The sequence below is a fragment of the Pyrenophora tritici-repentis genome, chromosome 3 (assembly GCF_003171515.1).
Source record: "Pyrenophora tritici-repentis strain M4 chromosome 3, whole genome shotgun sequence".
NCBI classification, from domain to species: Eukaryota; Fungi; Ascomycota; class Dothideomycetes; order Pleosporales; family Pleosporaceae; genus Pyrenophora; species Pyrenophora tritici-repentis.
Genome location: NC_089392.1, coordinates 2,115,715 through 2,135,240, shown reverse-complemented (window position 1 = coordinate 2,135,240; position 19,526 = coordinate 2,115,715). Strand labels below are relative to the sequence as shown.

The following is a 19,526-nucleotide window of genomic DNA, read 5'->3' as shown; positions in this document are numbered from 1 at the left end:
GAGAGCTTCGTACACGTCGTAACCGTGACATGCTAGAGTCAGCAGCACCCAGCGAAGATGAAGGGGAAGAAAACGACATCGAAGGCCGGCCCTCAAAACGACAGCGAAAGGCTACACGCAAGTTTGATGGCACCGATACCGGCACAGGTGCCAACACCCCCAAGAAGCACAACGGGTGGGGTGGTGCGCGCAAGAAGGGCGTCAGCAGATTCGCAAAGCCGAATTCAGAGACGCCTGAGCCCGAAGCAAGGACAACAAAGCGCGCACGCACTGCAGCTAGTAACTTACTTCACGCACGCATACAAGAGATGCGAGAGGAGTCTCTTGTAGGCAGCTCAGGAGATGAAGAGTCATCCACAATCGATGTTGATGATTATACTGAAGGAGTCCGGAAGCGTGGGCGTCCGGCTGGCAGCAAGAACGTTGCTAGGCGTAGCGATTACGGCATAAAGAAGGGACCACGGAAGAAGACCAGCGAAGCCGGGACCCCAACGCCATCAGCGCATGGTCCAAATCCACCACCTCTGGCATTGAATTCCATGAGCGAAGGTCAAGGACAGTTTACAATTGCGCAGCCTTTTGCAGAGGGCATACCGTTGATGCCACAGCATTCTGCCGAGAATGTTTTCCAAAGTACCCCTCAGTACTCTGCGCCGACTCAAGAGGCTCCTCTTACGCATCCAAGCGAGTCTAGTACACCTGATGCGTACATGCTCACCGCCCCACTTAGTCAGTACACAAATAACTATGTTGACGAGTCTCCACCTAATCCCGGATCGAGACGGAAGCCGCGTGTTAAGAGCGAGAAGCGGAGCCAGTCAATGACCATGTGGTGGGCAGAGCGTAAAGCAAAGAAGCGAGAACAAGACGAAAAAGAAGGCAAGCCAGTGAAACCCACATCACGCTCAAACTCTTCTAGTAGAAGAGGTCGACAGTCTGGAGGGTCAGCAACTGGCGCAACACCGCAGCCTCAGTCTCAAAACCCAGAGTCGCAGCAAGCGTCTCCAGTCCATCATGCTCAACATGCTCCTCTCCAACATAGTCCGCGTCACGCACCCCCGGAATCATATCTGCAGTACACACAGGCTCCTCCCACCTACCCTCCACAGCAGTACATGTATGTCAGCGGACCACCGCCCCCACATCACATGGGGGTGCAATACTCGCCCCTAGCCGCTCTCCCAACAGGGTCCTACCCAAGTCCCTTTACCCATCACAGCGCCCCGCCCCACCCTCAATCTGGAATCCCTCTTTCCCAGCCACCAAACTCCGCCGGCGGGTCGTTTGGTGGCGCACCCCGTCAGCTCGCCCCCGCACCAATGGGCATGCCAACATATCCCAGTCCATACGGACCCCAGAGCCCAGCCGGCGGACGTCCAAAGAGTAGTGAACAGGGCTTACCAAAGACGGTCACAAATGGACAACAGGTTCTGGCACCGGCGCCACCTCAGCAGCAACAGCAACCACCACCACCGCCACAGGGCCAACAGCAGCATTTCAGCCCCTATGCACCAGCTAATCTAGGCAGAGAGATGCCGTTCAAGGTCATGGTGCCAGGGCCGGCACCAGAGAGGAGGGGGAGTCGCTAGGTGCGTCCTCCATCTCATCGTAAGGAGAAAATAGGAGAAGACGGCGATGACATCTGGATTCTTGAGTAAAATAAAGCGTTTGTTTTCGTGTAACTTTTTTTTGGTGCGTGTGTGTGTATTAGGTGCAGTCAGGGTTTGCATGGAAGAACTAGCAGGCGTGAGAGCAATAATGGGAGGGTTTCTTTTTTCGGTTCTTGCATTGGGTAGAGAGGCTCGGTGGGTGGATGGAAAGACGGGGTTTTTATATCATTATCCTTGTTGTGCATGGAGGGCTGGTGTGTGATGGATAGTGTTTTTTGTCCGAGAGATGGTTTTTTTTCTTTGGTGTATCATAGCTTATTGTTACACACGCTTACTATATCTCACATATTTCGAATTTTTCAAGCACTTTGCATCTGTGACACCACTACAATGAACAGTTTCAGGACATGTAACGTCGATGAGTAGAAGATCACATTTCTACCAAAAAAAACAAAGCAGGGAATGTGTTAATGCTGTGCCGAAAACGACGGAATTGCTTGAAATGGGTAAGAAGGGAGTTTTGAACAAAGAAAAACGCCTGGGGAAATGCGCCGGAATAGAACAGCCCTACTACATACACCTCCATCTATCGGATTTCGAATGTGAAGGAGATGTAGAAACTCCTAAGCCCTCCTCCGTTGGAAAACTTCAATCTTCTCCCCTATGCCCCCTTTCCATCCCCTTCATGTACCTCCCCATCCCCCTCCCTATACCCTTCCCCTATACCCACTTCCAATCCCCCTCAATCCTACGGCAACCCAGGCGCCGCACCCGGTGCACCCGCCTTTGCCTTCTTGCGCATACTCTTACTCCTCGTAGTGTAATAATTGCTCGGCTCCTTCATCTCCTCCTTGTCCTGGCGGGCCTGCGAGGGCTGCAGTTTGCCGTCTGCGTTTTTTTCCTTGAGTTTGCTGACTTTGGAACCCATTGTGTGTGGTTGTTGTGAAGCCGGGGGTGGTGGAGAAGTTGAGGGAGGACTGGTGGGTGGAGAATTTGTGATGGGGTTGGAAGACGCTGGAGCTGGAGCTGGAAATGCGGGTGTGGATGTGGGTGTTGAAGCGGGGCGCGCTGGAGGTGGAGATGTTGTTGCGGTATTGATGTTGGTGGAGAGGATAATAACACTATTAATTTATCCGTCAGCGCTTTTAACTCCTTTGAACCCCCTTTCCGTTTGTTATCGCGGCCGAGCGCGTAACGCGCGCAAAGAAATCTAGCTTGAGCCGGCTTCTGGGGCGGGAACGCGTTGCGAAGGGTGTCGCGTGCGCCCCGCCCTCCCCACCAAGACCAATGCTGCCATTCCCTTTTGAAAAGAAAAAACAAAACAAAACTATGAAATGCTAACTTACGGCGGCGCTGGATGCGGTTCAGGCGGCGGCTTATTCGGCGGATTGGAAGTTGCGATTCCACCTGCTCTGCTGTTGTTGTTGCTGCGGGAGTAACTCCTGAGGTGGTACCGTGCAGGACGTTGCTGACTGTGTGGAGAAATATAGGTCAGATAAGATGAACGCACGTGAAAAACGACAAATGCGGGAGATAAGCGGTTTGGCAAGTGGAAGGAATATACGAGGGCTTCTCAACGTACGAGGGAGATGACGTAGGCTTTTGGGGCTGGGGATAGGGACCCTGATCAGCGCCGCCGTCTGCTGCTGGTACCTGAAAGCGGGGCACACGTGCAGGTCCGGATTGGGAAAGAATGATGATGCTGTGATTGGGTGGTTAGTTAGGTAGGGCGTTGGTGGTGGTGAATGGTCGGGGGCGGAAAGCTGGGGGCGTTGATGTGACTCTTTCTTTTGATCGAGAGGTAACGGGCTGATGGTGGGTGTACGTACGGTGGTGCGGCTGGTTCTGGGTCTGGTGATGGCGCACCTCTCCGACGGCCATGTGTTGCTGCTGGCCGCGATTGACGGGCCATTTGTTCTTGAGACTGAAGTTTGTAGAGAGTCTGCCAGAGTAACTCGTAGATCTCAGGGAGAAGGCGATATGTTTCCGCCACGAAGAAAGCTTGAGCGATCATAAACGGGTGCAAATCGATTAGTGGTGACTGTGTAGGATCTTGAATAACGGGATTATAGGGTTCAAGAATGCTCTTGGTGAGTACAGGGGAAGATGTCATGTCCATGGTGTTCATATTGGTAGTGATTGATTCCTTCAAGTCTTCCGTCCCCAAGCTCTTATATACACAATAAGGCCCTCTCATCTCAGCATCAGCTTGTGCACCTTTACTAGCGGTCTTCTGCCTACTCGATAGAGTCACAGCCTTCACACAATCGAGCTCGCCCACTTTGGCCCCATGATCCTACCGGCTCCTTGCCGACATGAGTAGAACATTCGCACGTGCAAAGACGCACCAAAACCACGTTGGAACCCCGGCCAGAACGTGCTTTGGATGTGTAGGTCTATGTTTGGATGGCCCATATCCTGACTGAGTATAGTTTGAGGCAGCCATCGGAGCGATCGGGTTTAGTCAGAAGGTTGCCTGAGGAGGCTCAACATTTAAGCTTTTTCGTATGTCTTGAATATTTCCCGCACGAGTACTGAGCTGCGAGGCCGGACGTGATCGAATTAGATGCTTCAGGCGGGCAATTGTCCGTGAAGATGTCAGGGTGCTGTGGCTGTGTGTATAGCGAAGAACATTGTGAGGAATTCCGATGGACGAGTTGAAGACGGTCAGGGTCGAGCCATTCCTTCCAGCCACCTACCGCAAGCCCCTCCCGACCAAATCGTCTTCCGCCGTTGGTCTTCAGTATTGCATAAGCTTAGCGACCCGAAAGCTGCATTTTGCTGTGGTGTGAGCATTGCGAGGATCGAGAAGCAGAGTGCCATCTCCCACTAGTCAGATTTAGCTCGTTGGACGCCTGGTAGACGCCTTGTAGGGCCGAAGACCAAGTCTTACCGTAGGCCGCCACCATGGCGGTATTGCTCAAATAAGGCCTTCAATCACAGGTGACGGACAAGACGAGTATGCAGCATTTCCGAAGAGTCGGGAATGGTTTGTGTGATGATTGTGACTGATGTGCACCAGTTCGACGCTCGCTAACTACGCGGCTTGTACCTGCCCTGGTGCCAAACCCCCACCATGACACCGTTGACAAACCAACGTCATCATCATCAGTACACAACGTTGGTATTCTTACTCTCCTCGTATTCTTTAACCCCCGAGAAACATACTGCTCTATTACGATTGGACATGTCGCGCGTACTTTGCGTCGGCGAAATGGCCACGCGGCGGCCGATTCCATCATCCAGCTCTTCGGAAGGCCCAGAATCCAGGTCAACCAGCATCGGCAGCTTATCTCAGTCATAAAAATAAGAACCTTAGTGGAGCCGTAACGGTATTCCCGGGCTATGACTCGTGTCTTCGATCATGTCTGCCTCGTCCTACCACGCTATGGTAAGCCGGAGGATTCCCGGGGGGCCAATGGCAGTGCACGCGCAGCGTCTCCACCAAGGCGCAAACGTTGATGCCTTCCTCTAGCTTCATCTTCACAACTGCTTATGGGTCTCGTGATGGAAATGTTCTCAAAACCTCACCGACTTATAGCCAAGAATCAGTATACAGTTTTTTGTACAATTCGGCCCCTCGGAGCATAGGCATTACTGAACGATCACCTTGTTCGTCACCGGTCAATCGTTTCTTACGAGATATTACGCCATTTTCGTCATACCTCCGCCCTTTTCGATGCAGTCGTACTTGAGAAGGGCAGAGAATAAGACCCGAAGACTATGACGTGGGATGAAGATGTGAATTTGCAAACTCCTGGCAAGCATGCAGCTGGTTCAATTGGGTAGGTTTGTAATCACAACACCAGACATTACTAACCTCGTGATAATCCGAAACTATTCGGATTACTTTCATCGGCTCATTAACATGCAGATACTATAACTTGCCCAGGACACGTGTACAAAAGCCAAGTATCGATCAAGTTTCTGGGTTGCTGTGGATGTAGACAGGTCTGCTTGGTTGTGAAATCAGCTCACATTATCAAGATCTGTATAGATGTATATGGATATCAGCTATTTGAAACTCTTCTACAATTCTATGGGATGCTGCCGCGATTTGGACTGCACATTGCATTCACAATCTCCTCACAAAAGATGCAGTCAAGCTTCGGATAAGCTCTCGTACATCTTCTACTTGACATGGACTACGAGCCCTATGGTTTCTTCTATTTCGTGACGTGCGCAGCCATTGATATTGGTGGAGACGATGGTCTAGTAGGAGGAGGAACCGCATGATCGGACATTCAGCAAGTCATCAGTAATTCAGCGTCATCAAACACCCTTTAGGGTTACTCTTACCAATCAATGCACAACTCAATGTTGCGACTATAAACTTCATAGCTTGCGCGCTCAAAACAAGATGGCTAAGTACGAGAAGGATAAGGCACCAATCATTCAGGCACCAATTCATTGTCGCGTGGCATTGACAGGGGTCGACTCGCTAATCTGGGACCCGATCTGGATCCTCAGGTTTCAGGGACCATGTGTGTCATCGATCGGTACTAGGAGACGCGACCGCTGAACGCGTCGAGGGGAGAGCAGCAGAACGTATTTGGTTTCTTACATTCAACTCCTAGGGGTAGTCAATTAAGTTGAGTTGATATATCGCATGCATCGTTTTATCAATTCCACGTTGTCAAAACTCACATTTGCCAATTCCCCTTTACAGTCCCGTACTTCTCACTCTGTGTCGCGATCTGCGCTTTGTTCCATCCAATCTTCCCACATCTCCTCAGCGACGAAGGTAGCCACTATGCCGACCAAGCGCAAAGCAGATATTCCAGCAAATGCCAAATCCGCGATCAAATACACGGATGTATCCGGAGATGCTCCCAACAAGCGCTCGCGCATTGCCAAACCTATCCAGAAAGCCTCTACGAAGAGCACATCGCCGATAGAAGATACTGCAAAAGTTGCTGAAAATGGGGCGCCAGGAGAGGCAGTGAAGAAGGAGGCCGGGCACTTTGATCATTCCAGACCAGAAGAACGAGCAGGCATAGTTGATCGACGATACTATCCAGCTGAAATCAGCAATGAGCGCTGCGCAATGTATAACGCCAATGAGATACCGCGACCGATTGAGATTCTGGAGAAGACCTTGCACACCACAAGTCAGGCCAGAGAGAAGATTCGACTTGGGAAAGATGGCAGCGGCGAGGCAGTTGTACATTGGTTCAAACGTGACCTGCGGATACGGGACAACACTGGCCTGTCCAAGGCAGCCGAATTAGCCAAAGAAAGAGGCATTGGAGTTATTGGCGTGTGGCTAATGAGCCCACAGGATTGGGAAGCACATATCGTCAGCCCACCAAAGTGCGATTTCGAACTCCGATCAGTGGAGTTGCTGAAGAAAGAGCTGGAGGAGCTGGATATACCACTTTATATTGAGACTATACCGGAGAGAAGGAACGTGACGAAGCGATTGGTGGAGCTGGCGCAGGAGTGGAATGTGAAGAACGTCTTTTGTAACCTTGAATACGAACCTGATGAGCTACGTAGAGAGGAGCGATTGGTGCGTATGATGTTGGAAAAAGGCATTGGCTTCGATCCATACCATGATGACTGTGTTGTCCCACCTGGAAGTCTCAAGTCAGGAGCAGGGAAACAATACGCAGTATACAGTCCCTGGTGTCGCGCATGGATTGCTCATCTCCACTCACATCCAGATCTTTTAATAGAGCGCCCGATGCCAGGACAAAACCCAGCCAACTTCCGCAACAAGTTCAGCAAACTATTCGACGCCTCGGTACCCAGTATTCCAGAGTCCAAATCTCTAACACCCGAGGAAAAGGAACGCTTCAGCCGCCTGTGGCCCGCTGGCGAAGCCGCAGCCATTGACCGACTCGAACGCTTCCTTGTGGAGAAAATCGTGAAGTACAAAGACACCCGCAATTTTCCCGCTCTGAACAGTACTGGGCGGGTAAGTGTCCACCATGCCGCCGGCACGCTAGCAGCCCGAACCAGCATACGCATGGCCCGCGACATCAACAGTGCCCAGAAGCTCGACGGTGGCAAAGACGGCGTGAAAACCTGGATTGGAGAAGTAGCCTGGCGAGACTTTTACAGACACGTTCTAGTACACTGGCCATATGTGTGGTGAGTTCTCACACCAATCCTTCCGCCAAACACTGCAAAAAGCTAACCAACACACCCACCACGCAGCATGAACAAGCCATTCAAATACGAATACACAAACATCGACTGGGAATATAACACGGCTCACTTCACTGCTTGGACCCGCGGCCAAACTGGCTATCCCATCGTCGACGCTGCAATGCGCTGTCTGAACCACACAGGCTACATGCACAACCGGCTGCGCATGATAACCGCCTCGTTCCTGGCCAAGCACCTGCTGCTGGATTGGCGCCTCGGCGAGCAATACTTCCTCTCGCACCTCATCGACGGCGACTTTGCTAGTAACAACGGTGGATGGGGTTTCAGCGCCTCGACAGGCGTGGATCCGCAGCCGTACTTCCGTATCTTCAATCCGTGGATTCAGTCAGAGAAGTTCGATGCTGATGGTGAGTTTATTAGGACGTGGGTGGAGGAGTTGAAGGACGTACAGGGGAAGGATGTGCATAATCCATATAAGGCGGGTGGGAGGGCGATGGAGACAGCGAGGAGGATGGGGTATCCTGAGCCAATTGTTGAACATACGGTTGCGAGAGCGAGGTGTTTGAAGAGGTACAAGGAGGGGATTGGGAGGGATACAGCCTAGATCGTAGAGAGAGGTGTTCAGTATTTGTAAATAAGTGTTTTAGTAAAGTGTTCATATTCACATATCTTCTTGTAATCCTACGTATTTTCTCAAGTAAGCTATCTATCCTCAAGCTCACAGCTCCTCACCAGTGACAAGACACACCCCGCAAAGCACTTCCCGAACTGCAATCTCACCTCCACCACTTGCTTCCCCGCGTGCTAACCCTAAAAATAGGAAAAATTTCAAGAGCAAACCGGCAGCGTAGGTGAGCATGAGCACGTACCCCCACCCCGCACATAAAAGCCCCAAATCCCACCAAAACCACCGCCATCCCACAAACCACACACAAAAAACTCTTTAATCAACAAATACCATGGCTTCTACCCCCACTGCCACCACTACTACCACTGACCGGCTCCCCCGAGATGCCCTAACCATCCAGCGGGAGTTAGTCTGTTGTGACGAGGTCATCAACGACGCCCGCGAGCTCGTTATCTACTGCCTTTCTATCGAGGCCTTCAAGGAGGAGGGCAGAATATACAAGAAATGGCATGAGCTCATGGAGGAGATGGAAGAGGCGGAGAAGAAGTGGGAGAAGGAGGAGAAGGAGGAGAAGGAGGAGAAGGAGGAGAAGGAGGAGAAGTGGGAGAAGGAGGAGAAGGAGGAGAAGGAGGAGAAGGAGGAGAAGGAGGAGAAGGAGGAGAAGGAGGAGAAGGAGGAGAAGGAGGAGAAGGAGGAGAAGGAGAGAGGAGGAGAAGGAGGAGAAGGAGGAGAAGGAGGAGAAGGAGGAGAAGGAGGAGAAGGAGGAGAAGGAGGAGAAGGAGGAGAAGGAGGAGAAGGAGGAGAAGGAGGAGAAGGAGGAGAAGGAGGAGAAGGAGGAGAAGGAGGAGAAGGAGGAGAAGGAGGAGAAGGAGGAGAAGGAGGAGGAGGAGGACAAGGAGGACGAGGCCCGTGTTTCGCGTCCCTCTCGTTGGGATTGAGTGGGGGTGAGGGTGACAGTTCAACACTTACTGCTGCTTGGCGTTCGGGGCTTTTTTGTACAGTAATGAAATGATACCATGACACGAAGCTTCTTTCAATTGTGATAAATGTGATGTTCCTATAAGAGAGAGATATATATAGAAGATGTCTAAAAAGATAAGAAAATAAAATGGAACGTGGGGTTTTGCAAAAATGATGCTTTTGGGACAAAATGTGTGGGTCCCTGTCTTAAGACACTGAATTCTCCTTAGCATAGCTTTCGTGATGCCGAAACGAGAGGGAGACACCATTTTAGTGTCCTGGCATGCCTATACTATCACTACAGATACCTTTAATTCACACTGTCGTACCCCTCGCAGGCATAGCATTAGCGACGCTGACACGACAGGAAGACACCATTGTATCATCCTGGCATGCCTATACTATCACCGCACGTACCTGAGAGCTACCCTGTCGTACTCCTCGCTGTCATAGCGTTAGCTACACTGACACGATAGGAAGACACTATTGTAGCATCCTGGGATACCCCAAAACATCGCCATACGTACCTCATTTCTACCCTACCATACCCCTCGCCATGCTAAGACATCGCATCTACCCATGCCTCTGTCCTCCATTGCCGAATACAACACCACCCCCAGCACCAGTATCCTCTACCCTCGAGAAGACCGAGACCTTATGCGTACTATCCAACAACACTGTACCCGTCCTCTCATTGTCCGGCCACCACCCAGACGTGGAGCAGAGATTCCTACCAGTACTATGCAAGACATCCACCGCCCTGGGACTCCAACTCGGTGCTAGACAAGCATTCTTGCCACGCTTATCAAAGCCCGCGCCGTGACCACCACCACCACGATCTTCTCGGAAAGGCAGTGACTGAACGCCGATGTTCTGCCTCTGCCACTCCTGCCCCGGTATACCAGGATGCGGCATGCGTTCCCTGGGCGATGGCTCACTGACGTCGTAGCGTTCAGAGTAGCTCCCGGTTTTATTCTCGTAGTCGAGCTTCATGACCATTTCGCCATCCTCAGCTTCGAAGCGCACGCGTATAGGGAGCCAGTCTGGGATGGGCTCGCCGGCCATGGCGTCAAGGGCTTCGAGGAGGGGAGACTCTTCTACGATAGAGACGTCCCATTGGGTGTGGATGAGATTGCATTGTGCGATTATCCAGGCTTTCATTCGTGCGGCGCGGGAAAGTTCGAAGGCGGTCTCGGACAGGAGATCAATATGTGGGGAGTGTGGGTGTTGGAAGGAAATGTTGCGGAGGATTCTGTACCATGGGCCGATGGAGATTTGCAGCGGGGTGTGTAGGCGGAGGGGGACGAGAGGAAGGTTCTGGGATATGGAATTTGCCCAGCGTAGGGACTTTGCGAGGTGTAATGCGCTGTCGACGTCGATGATGCGAAGTCTGTCTGGTGGTGGAATGAGTGACAATGCTGCCTCGGCTGGGAAGTGTCGGTATAGCGAGTCGGCGAGGCCGCAGAGAACGTTCTGCAACATCCAGTATCGCGTGCATAGTATCATGCTTTGCACACAGTCGAACTCTAGCGTGTTGGGCATTATATCGGCGATCTCTGGACAAGGTGGGATAGCGGCGACTGTTACAGCTGCTTGCATCAGTTCGGAAACGTGCTGTGAGAGGTCGACTTGAATCAAAGACTCCATGTGGGACACGGCCGCTGCAAGTGCGCCTGCATCATCGGGATTCAGGATCGCATGTCGTATCAGGTAGACTGCGCGAGGACATTGGATGAAGACATGCATGGTTGATATCGATGCTCGTTGAGTAGCCGATAGCAGTATTGTAGTAGAGTCAATAGGCGGCGGATATGTTGCTGAAAGGTAGAAATCATTATCGTATACTGACTTGCGGCCTGCAAGCATGGCTTCATTGACCTGCCCTCGTTAGCCCATGAGATCGAACATCTGGACCAACTATTTACATCATCGATATACGTATTGTCAATCAAGTTCCAAAAGTGCTCATCGTCGACATCAGAAACTGTGCCGGACTTGAGCAATTCTGCAAGACCAAATGCGTGGATCGCATGATACATAGTGTCAATACCCATGAGCGCCTAACAAGCATTAGCCACAATCTAGAACACATAAATTGAGAAGCGCTTACTTCAGCTGCAAAGTGCATCTTTGTAGCAAGCACAACATCATATGTCGTCGTACTCTGGACACCCAAGACGACAAGCTGCAGCTCCCTCAACGCCTTTGCTTTGGACTGTGCTGCAAGTTTACGCTTGGAATGCATCCTGTCTCGATAAGCAGCATAGCTATTCACTAGAAACTCCACAGCGAGATCGAGTGTCCGATTGGACCCGATGCGCGATGGTATCGACTGTATCCAGGTTCCCAAGATGGCGAGCGGCTGCTTGCCCACTTGATCGGACCCCAACATTCCAACATATCGGGAGATTAATGTGGTTTCAGGCGAGACTGGCGAGTATGATACGACAGCAGACGTTTCCTGTAATTGTTTTAGGTAAGCCTCAAATGCATGCTGTTGTAGATTGGACTTCTTCTTTGACGCCTGTAACTTGGATTTGGAGCGCGGTGCCAGCGTCTGGAAGAAGCCTTGGCCATTTTCAGCATGTCTCTCAGTGGTGATACGTAAATCGGATGGCGGGGAAGAAGAAGAAGAAGAAGAAGAAGAAGAAGAAGAAGAAGAAGAAGAAGAAGAAGAAGAAGAAGAAGCGGTCTCAGCCTCGGAGGAACTGAGAGAGTAGACTATGGGTGCTGTTCTTGACTTTCCGTATTTAGTCAGGTGCTTTGGATCTTGCACCACAAATGCAGAGAGTTTGCCATAGGAGTATGTGCATGGTCGATCCTTTTTCTTGCAAGATGCGCATTTTGGTCGCTCTTCATCACACTGTTCTATGTTAGTCTAGAGTCCGGACAAGTATTATAGATAAGCGAAATAATATTGCAAAGGCTTGAGTTGGAACACCAGGATGAATGCCTTACCTTGACCTTCCGCTGACGACATGTGTCACATTTCCCAGTTTGTGTCATGATGAATGTTGCGTGGATATCGGCAGTATGAATCAAGACATCAAGGCAGCGTGTCAGGTTGTATAATTGTGAATTGGTCAAGCTTCACAATGTGGCTGCCTAGGGCCGCCCCGGGAAGTGTTCAGGGTCAGCTTGGAAAATCTTCTCGTATAAAATAGTACAGTCGGCATATGCAGTAATACGAAGCTCCTGCATCGTCGTAGGTTTGTACAAGCATATATCCGATGCCACGAGTTGGACACAGCGAGCATCGATAGTTCGCGTATCGATAGCAGAGGTGCGACAGCGGGTGGCGAGCATGCATCACCCCTCGCAAGCTTTCCTAAATGCAGTTAGCGTAGTTGCTGACTTAATCCATCGCCCGATCTGCCAAGCGACCACATCCTGCTTGGTTTCGCTCAAGTTGGTGATGTTGGTGATGTTGGTGATGTTGGTGATCGCTGTATAAATAAAATGGTTGACCCGGAGATTTTCAATGGAATTGAATTGCTGTTGGGTGGTGTCCGAGGGTACGGTTCAACTCTACACCTGCATGGAGCGACCACATCTTAGGATAGAACTCTCATATTCTCATTATGTACCTATCTATATATATACCGCGTGATTATCGTATGCTCATGTATCTAAACAAAAAGATACTAATAGCTTCTCGTTCCGCATGACCCTGCCATCTATTACTGTTGCGGTTTGTGAGGCAAGGGTATTGCGCATGTCACGTGCGTTGTCCTGGCGCTCCTCCCTCTCCTCCATGAGCACCTTCTCCCCTTACCAACATCAGAGATACGTCATGTAAATAGACCCTGATTATGGCTACATATAAGGTGGCCATGACAGCACAACAACAGACACAAGAACACAATATACACTGATGACTGCCTCGCGCGGACACACTTTGATTGACTGCATATACTGCGACAATTACAACCCCTTCCTCGCACCGCCCTTCCCCCGTCCCTCACCCCATATACAACATACACTCAAACTCTCGCACCAAGCTTGTAGCATAACCCCCTCCAGCTCCCTCTCTACAGCCAAAACCTCGTCGCCATGGCCATCTTTGTCTATGGTCAGCAAAGGCTCCCCGTCAGCCTTCATCTGCTGGTTCCATGCTTTGGCTTGCTTCTGTGTGGCCTTTTTGTACGCGCGGATGGTAGTGTGGGCGTTGACATATCGCGTGAAGTCTTCAAGTACAATGGGGTCGTACATGAGGATCTTTTCGTGCCAGCTGGGCTTTGCGGGGTCCGTGGAGGGTGGAAGGGAGCGGATGTGAGATGTTAACTGTGAGAAGATGCTGGCTTTGATGTGCGTCCATTCTAGCATTCGCGTGGCTATGCGGTATACAGGTGTGACGTCTGTATTAATAGGAAGAGCCTTGTCTTTGCCCCTAGCTAGCTTCTTGGCCTTGCTTGGGGACGTGGTGGGGGAGAGCGATATTAGAGGCAAGGGTCCCGAGTCAAGGTGCTTGCGTAATTGGGGCGGAGTAGGCGACAGTGCTGCGAGATCTTCGTCTTCAGAGTCAAGGATCTCGTCTATGTTGATGAATCGTCCCGAGCTCTTCAGTGGTGTCATAGGACTCTTGGGCTTTTCCCTTGACTTCATCTTGGTCTTTGAGGGTGGGGGTTTCAATGATAGTATTGAAGTGGAGACATCTGCTATGGGAGCGAGAGACTTTGGTGGCTGCCTAAGCTTCTTGGGTGACCCGCTGTCTGTCACGGACACGGACACCGGGGGCTTAAATTTCATCGTGGGCGAGTGCCGTATCTGAGCTGAAGGCGGGATGTCAATGCCATCGATATCTATATAGCTATTGTCCATGTCGGCGTTCTGATTGGAAGGTGGAGGCTCCTGTTCAAAATTGTCGATATCCTCAAACCCCACATCAGTCATCTCACGATCGTCGTTGCTGTGTTCAGTTGTTTGTAAAGTTCGTGATGAGTTGCGCGGAGGTGTGGGTAAGTCCGAGGAGATGAGTATCGCCGATGGATAGTCTGGTATGATATCGTCGATATCGATGAACGAAGATGCATCATCAGCTACCTCGTCAGGTTTGTCATCAGCACCATCCATGAGCAAGGGTATGTCTTGTGTCCGATCAGGCTCAGGTATATACATGTCTGACATGTGCTCAAGCATCCCGCCCTCATCGTCTCGTGAACTAGCAGCCCATAGACCTCTTTTGCTCTGTAACTGGCCCCGCCTCGGCCAGTGCGGTGGTGCAGGAGTGGCGAAGCTGTCGACATCCTGCTCTGACTCTTTAATTGCAGACTGAATTTGGCGGATCATCGTCGGCGATTCATCAAGTGCCAATTGACTAGATGTACCGAAGAGCACATCTTGTTTGCTCAAACGGAACAATGCAGAAGTCGGGCTGAGCAGCTTCTCCGCAACAAGCTTTGGCTTAGCAGACTTGGCGGACGTCTTCTTGGGCTTTGCTTTCGCATCCGCTTTACTAGATACAGACTTTGAAGCATTGCGCTTGCATGGCGGCTTCTTTAAAGGTGCATTGGTATCAAGAGTGGCTGTATCGTTGAGCGGTATCTTGGTTGTCGAGGCTCGAGACTCAAAGAATGCACCAGAGGCCTCAACCGTGCCTGGTTCAGTGTCCCTAACAGCATACTTTTCAGTCATGATATCTGTGATGGTGCGCGATTTCTTCTTTGGTGCTTTGCCTTTTTCGGGTGAAGAGTCTCTTGAGTTAATTTGATTGTTACGTATTTCCACGAGCTGTTAACTAGTCAGTGAACACATTTCATACAACACGGTTGCAGCTCATCTTACCTCAACTCGTCGCCGTTTTGTTGCTAATGTGCCCTCCATAGTTGAGTCAACCATTGCCTCTGTGGGTTGTACCAAAGGGGGTTGTGCATAGGCAAAGTTGGAAATCATGTTAGTGAAAGTACCGTCTGCACCCGGCACTAGCGCCTTGTTCTCTTTTCCAGTTGAGGCAGTGCATAGGGACGGAATAGTGCTGTCACGTGGCGGTGTCCAGTCCCGCCTCCGGAAAACCGCTTCCTCCAAGTCTAGCCCTTCTGTGACGGGACTCGGTACTCGTTGTTTGACTGCAGCACTCGTCTTCGGCTGTGAGCTCTCGGGTACATCCCATATCGAGGGATATTCGACAGGCGCATCATGTTCCTCTATGCGTGCTCTTGTGCCTAGTCTTGCCGGACTCTCGCGCTTTTGTGTGTTGTCCTGGAAATGCGCAGATACAGTCAATGCATCCTGCTGTTTCCCGCCCTTGACCCTTGTTCCAGCTGCCTTGGGTTTTGCAACTCTTGTCTGCTTTGGCTTAGGAACGGGCACTTCCCCGCCATCTCCACCCTCGTTGGATACCTTCTTTGACCGTATCTTTCGCGGTTTGCCCGATTTTGTAAGTTTGGGCGCATTTGCTGCATCGCCCTGAGGTACTGGGGGATGTTCCGGTCCATGCCCATTGAAGAAATGAGATTTTGTGGGTTGGGGAGGAAGTCGTAGCTCATCTTCCGAGTCCGGGATTTCTCTGTCTGACTTGGGTTTTGGTTTGCGCGCTCGAGGCTTGGGTTTGGGCTTCTCAGACCCATCTGCAGCAGCAGTAGCTTTCTTTGTAGATCGCCTTTTAGGCTTCTCAGTAACTGTGGCAGGCGCTACGTCATCGGGCAATTCCCCGAGCGGCACTTCTTTTGCCTCGGCTCGCTCATTGTCGATTCCGGTTGTGAAATGCTCAGAGCGTACAAGGCTTGCTACGGTGGCGAAACCTCTCACAACGCCCTCGGGGATAGCGGCAGCTCTCGAATTGATCCTAGACGCGCCGATTGTCGTTTCGATCGGGCTCGCAGCAGGAGAGAAGGCTAGAGGCGAGGATGCGGGCATTGCGACGCGACGGGGGGCGGCTTTATACTGCGGGGAAGGGGCTGGTGGACTCGAGCTGAGCACGACGATATTGTAGGAATGGCCTACCATTCCAAGGCGTGGAAGGAGCCTTTGCGTAGCCACTTCGAAGTTGAGTGAGAGTACAAGCCATAAGCGCAGAGGTAGAGGTGGCGTAGGTGCAGTAGCGTATAAGTAGCTTTGGTGATTCTGAACAATGCACGGTCTACACTGTTCATTGAAGTTCGGCGCAACACCAAAGGGTCTATCACCACATTCCCTTGCCCCGCACCAACACAACATCAACCTCGAACCCCTGCGATTGTCTTGCACTTCTGTTTAGAGCATTAAGATTAATGTCATGTCTCTCATAGCTTCTTATTTTTCACACCTTTATCGCCTTCGACGCCAGCATGGCACCGCAGAAGTCTTCCAAGGTCCTCAAGCTGCAGTGTCCGCCTCTACTCGATGCCTCACCCCAGCATGGAGTAGATACCAAATGCAGAGTTTGAGAATGGCCTGTCTAGCCTCACCAGCAGGATGCCGAACACCATGAGCGACACCATGTGGGACATCATGTTGCGTTAGCGCGAGTCCTCGAAGTCTTGTGTTGCAGAGCCATCGCAGCACCCCCTTCTACCGCCCCACACTGATCTTTTTCGTCCCGCCTTCTACGTGCGTTTATCGCGTTAAGAGAGATGCACGGACACTCTTCATACTTTTAGTAAGTCTTCCTCAGTGTCTTCGGGAGCGTCGACTCCCCCTGCTACGCCTTCAGACTTGCTCTTCTCCGGTGGTACCCTACGACCACCTCATATGACAAGGCTGGAACACTGATACCAAGTGGCAATATGCATCCTGTTACTTCGGGCTCTTCTCACACGTACACCCTACTGCCTTCGTGCTCTCCTGTCGGCGTTTTGGGGCTGCAACCGATGCCTTTATCCTCACGTCCACTGAAGCATGCGACGGACAAGAGGCCTTTACCTGGACTGGTAACTCCAACCGGGATGCTCAAGCAGACGATACTCATCGCCGATGTATGGGCAACGGAAGAAATGTGTCTCATTCCCTCTGGTGAAGTACCACCTGCAGCAGTAGACAATGGCACATCAGCAGGTCGATACCGCGCACACAGCTCCCTTGTTACCGGCAAGGCGAAGACACCCTTGCGGGCCACTGGCATCGGACGCTGCATACAGGAGCCCATCAATAAAGACCCGGACTGCCGACAATCTTGATCGTTCACATTCGGATGACTCGAACAGACCAGGACACCAATACCGTACCCATACAGTTGGGAGATCGCGCACATTGGGTCGCCTCTATACATGTCGCCGTTGTATACCTTGCATGCCGCATCGAGCGCCTGGGCGGCCTCATGTGATATGCAAGGATCCACGGTACTTGTAGAAGATGCTACTCGTACGAAGGATCGCAGTGTGAAGGCTCATGAGTACCTTGGTCGAATACCGGTCTGGTAGAGATGCCAGAATATTCGTCTTCGTCGGCCTACTGGAAGGTTGCTGCATCCATCAACCCACCCGCACAGGGCAATCGATGCACAATGCGACATGCGCATACCGATGCCGAGCAATGCTCAATAGGCTTCAGTCGTATATGGACTCAGTAATGAGAGACTGAAGCGCTTCAACATACTGGAACGCTTCATCCACAACATCATGCAAGTTCGACTGTCGCAAAGTTAGCTCTGGCAATATAAGAGAAGGGAATTTGTACTTGGCACATCAGAGCCGGCTGTGTAGCGGACCATAGTGGACATACATCTTGCACCAAACATCGAGCCCGGTCGCAGCTTGCTGAAGCATTGGTATCGGCAGTCACCTTTCTCTGCTCTCATCAGATCTATCCATCTTCGACATCACGAACAAGAGAACACAGCAAGGTTATTGAAACTTTCATTTATCTGGACCAAAGTCAGCGGCATGCCTCAAGCATACATCCAAGGACATTAAATCACTGTCTTTGATTATTCTTCATCGCAAAGCAAAGCATATAACTCCTCCACTTCTCCCAATGCCAAGCATCCTCCACGGCGCAGTATGGCTTTCCTCATTCTATCTCAATCCTCTCACCGGCAATGTACCGTACTGCGGGCGAAGTCGCCTTGGATGTTCTGGATGTTGAACATCTTTCGGATTTCATCTGGGGACTTGCTCTTGCTTGCAGCTGTCTTGCAACCGACGTCGAGCAGTGCCTTGAGCCTAGAGCCCCCGGTGACTGAATCGAATTTGACGAAGACCTCGCCATCGCTGATGGTATCAACATCAGAATTGTACGACCTTGCCATATTTCCTTATCGCATTCAGCCCTGACTTCAACCTTGAGTTCCTTGAGCTCCATGCCATGTTCATTCGGCGACACCGTCGCAGCAATACTTGCGGTGGTCTTGATGTACAATATTGACACCAGTATGACGTGCGTGCTGCGACTTCCTCGACCTGCAAACGGCACGGAGGAAGGGTAGCAGCGCAGGGATGCCCGAGGGCGGCTGCGACAACTGGATGCGGCAACTGCCAACGCTCGAGCAGTAGTATTTCGCACATACTCATCTTGGTGGCCCAAATCTGGGCGCATCGTGCTGATCATATGTGCAAGGCCAGCGGCCTTTGCGAGATCTTTGATCTCCGTAACTTTGTACTTCGTTGATGCCGTGGCGCCAGAATGCAAATCGGTCATTCTTTGCATGTATGCGATCAAAAGTTCGTCCGCTTTCACCGGCATAATTGCCGCGTCCACCAACTCCACTGAAGACAGAGCCCTGGTACGACTGGGTCTGTGACCAGGACTCCTGTGAGAAGTTGCGGAGAAGGTCCGCTATTGACTCGGCTGTGAACCTCGTGCACCGCTAAAAGCAGAGCCTAGGTAGGAATAGGCCTGCTGTGAGAAGGTGCGTAAAAGATTAGCCGTCGATTCTGGTGTAAACTTGTCGTTGCCAAGTCCTACGCAGATCCAGGCTCGTACTCTGCTATTATATCCAAAGAAAAGCCGCCGTCTGCAGGGCTAGCTTCTTGTGGAAGTCTGGGAAAGCTTTATGATGGAGGGCCCACACAATGGCCTTCTTGTCCTTGATCTCTTCGATGTGCTGGAGGACGGAGTCCAATTTAACGCTCTTGATTTTCGCCTTCGTGACCCGGATGCGAAGGGAAAATTCTTGGAGTTGTTCCAGGTGTAGCTGGGGGATTTTCGTACTTCCAACTACACCTGGTGGATTTCCGTACTTCCAATGCACTCGATGAGCTCACAGCCCGTCTTGGTCCGGCCAGACTCCGCCAGTATCTGAAGGCGGTGAGTTGGGAGGCGAGATATGCGACGTTCATCGCTGCTGTTGCGGCAACGGT

At 51.3% G+C, this 19,526-nt stretch overlaps 9 protein-coding genes across 9 annotated transcripts; 3 read left to right on the top strand and 6 right to left on the bottom strand.

Moving 5' to 3' along the window:
* Positions 1 to 915: 915 nt before the first annotated feature.
* PtrM4_081720 (uncharacterized protein) lies at positions 916 to 1,068 on the bottom strand (the record flags this gene model as incomplete). Its single annotated transcript, XM_066106487.1, has 1 exon — positions 916 to 1,068. The coding sequence occupies one exon, from the start codon at positions 1,066 to 1,068 to the stop codon at positions 916 to 918; it is 153 nt and encodes a 50-aa protein (XP_065963425.1).
* Positions 1,069 to 2,358: 1,290 nt separating this feature from the next.
* Positions 2,359 to 2,538, bottom strand: PtrM4_081710 (TT-ORF1 multi-domain protein; the record flags this gene model as incomplete). Its single annotated transcript, XM_066106486.1, has 1 exon — positions 2,359 to 2,538. The coding sequence occupies one exon, from the start codon at positions 2,536 to 2,538 to the stop codon at positions 2,359 to 2,361; it is 180 nt and encodes a 59-aa protein (XP_065963424.1).
* Positions 2,539 to 3,101: 563 nt separating this feature from the next.
* On the bottom strand, positions 3,102 to 3,738 carry PtrM4_081700 (uncharacterized protein; the record flags this gene model as incomplete). Its single annotated transcript, XM_001941035.2, has 2 exons — positions 3,102 to 3,312; positions 3,440 to 3,738. The coding sequence occupies 2 exons, from the start codon at positions 3,736 to 3,738 to the stop codon at positions 3,102 to 3,104; spliced, it is 510 nt and encodes a 169-aa protein (XP_001941070.2).
* A 2,625-nt stretch (positions 3,739 to 6,363) lies between these two features.
* On the top strand, positions 6,364 to 8,328 carry PtrM4_081690 (PhrB, Deoxyribodipyrimidine photolyase; the record flags this gene model as incomplete). The annotated part of the gene is made up of 2 exons (XM_001941034.1): positions 6,364 to 7,706; positions 7,773 to 8,328. 2 exons carry the CDS (start codon positions 6,364 to 6,366, stop codon positions 8,326 to 8,328), a joined length of 1,899 nt encoding a protein of 632 aa, XP_001941069.1.
* Positions 8,329 to 8,683: 355 nt separating this feature from the next.
* On the top strand, positions 8,684 to 9,788 carry PtrM4_081680 (uncharacterized protein; the record flags this gene model as incomplete). Its single annotated transcript, XM_001941033.2, has 2 exons — positions 8,684 to 8,898; positions 9,680 to 9,788. The coding sequence occupies 2 exons, from the start codon at positions 8,684 to 8,686 to the stop codon at positions 9,786 to 9,788; spliced, it is 324 nt and encodes a 107-aa protein (XP_001941068.2).
* Positions 9,789 to 9,885: 97 nt separating this feature from the next.
* Positions 9,886 to 11,704, bottom strand: PtrM4_081670 (uncharacterized protein; the record flags this gene model as incomplete). Its single annotated transcript, XM_001941032.2, has 3 exons — positions 9,886 to 11,190; positions 11,238 to 11,372; positions 11,423 to 11,704. 3 exons carry the CDS (start codon positions 11,702 to 11,704, stop codon positions 9,886 to 9,888), a joined length of 1,722 nt encoding a protein of 573 aa, XP_001941067.2.
* Positions 11,705 to 13,236: 1,532 nt separating this feature from the next.
* PtrM4_081660 (uncharacterized protein) lies at positions 13,237 to 16,167 on the bottom strand (the record flags this gene model as incomplete). Its single annotated transcript, XM_066106485.1, has 2 exons — positions 13,237 to 15,042; positions 15,097 to 16,167. 2 exons carry the CDS (start codon positions 16,165 to 16,167, stop codon positions 13,237 to 13,239), a joined length of 2,877 nt encoding a protein of 958 aa, XP_065963423.1.
* A 1,007-nt stretch (positions 16,168 to 17,174) lies between these two features.
* Positions 17,175 to 17,405, top strand: PtrM4_081650 (uncharacterized protein; the record flags this gene model as incomplete). Its single annotated transcript, XM_001941030.2, has 1 exon — positions 17,175 to 17,405. The coding sequence occupies one exon, from the start codon at positions 17,175 to 17,177 to the stop codon at positions 17,403 to 17,405; it is 231 nt and encodes a 76-aa protein (XP_001941065.2).
* Positions 17,406 to 18,256: 851 nt separating this feature from the next.
* PtrM4_081640 (SKP1, SCF ubiquitin ligase, SKP1 component) lies at positions 18,257 to 18,909 on the bottom strand (the record flags this gene model as incomplete). The annotated part of the gene is made up of 2 exons (XM_001941029.2): positions 18,257 to 18,437; positions 18,734 to 18,909. 2 exons carry the CDS (start codon positions 18,907 to 18,909, stop codon positions 18,257 to 18,259), a joined length of 357 nt encoding a protein of 118 aa, XP_001941064.2.
* Positions 18,910 to 19,526: the final 617 nt, after the last annotated feature.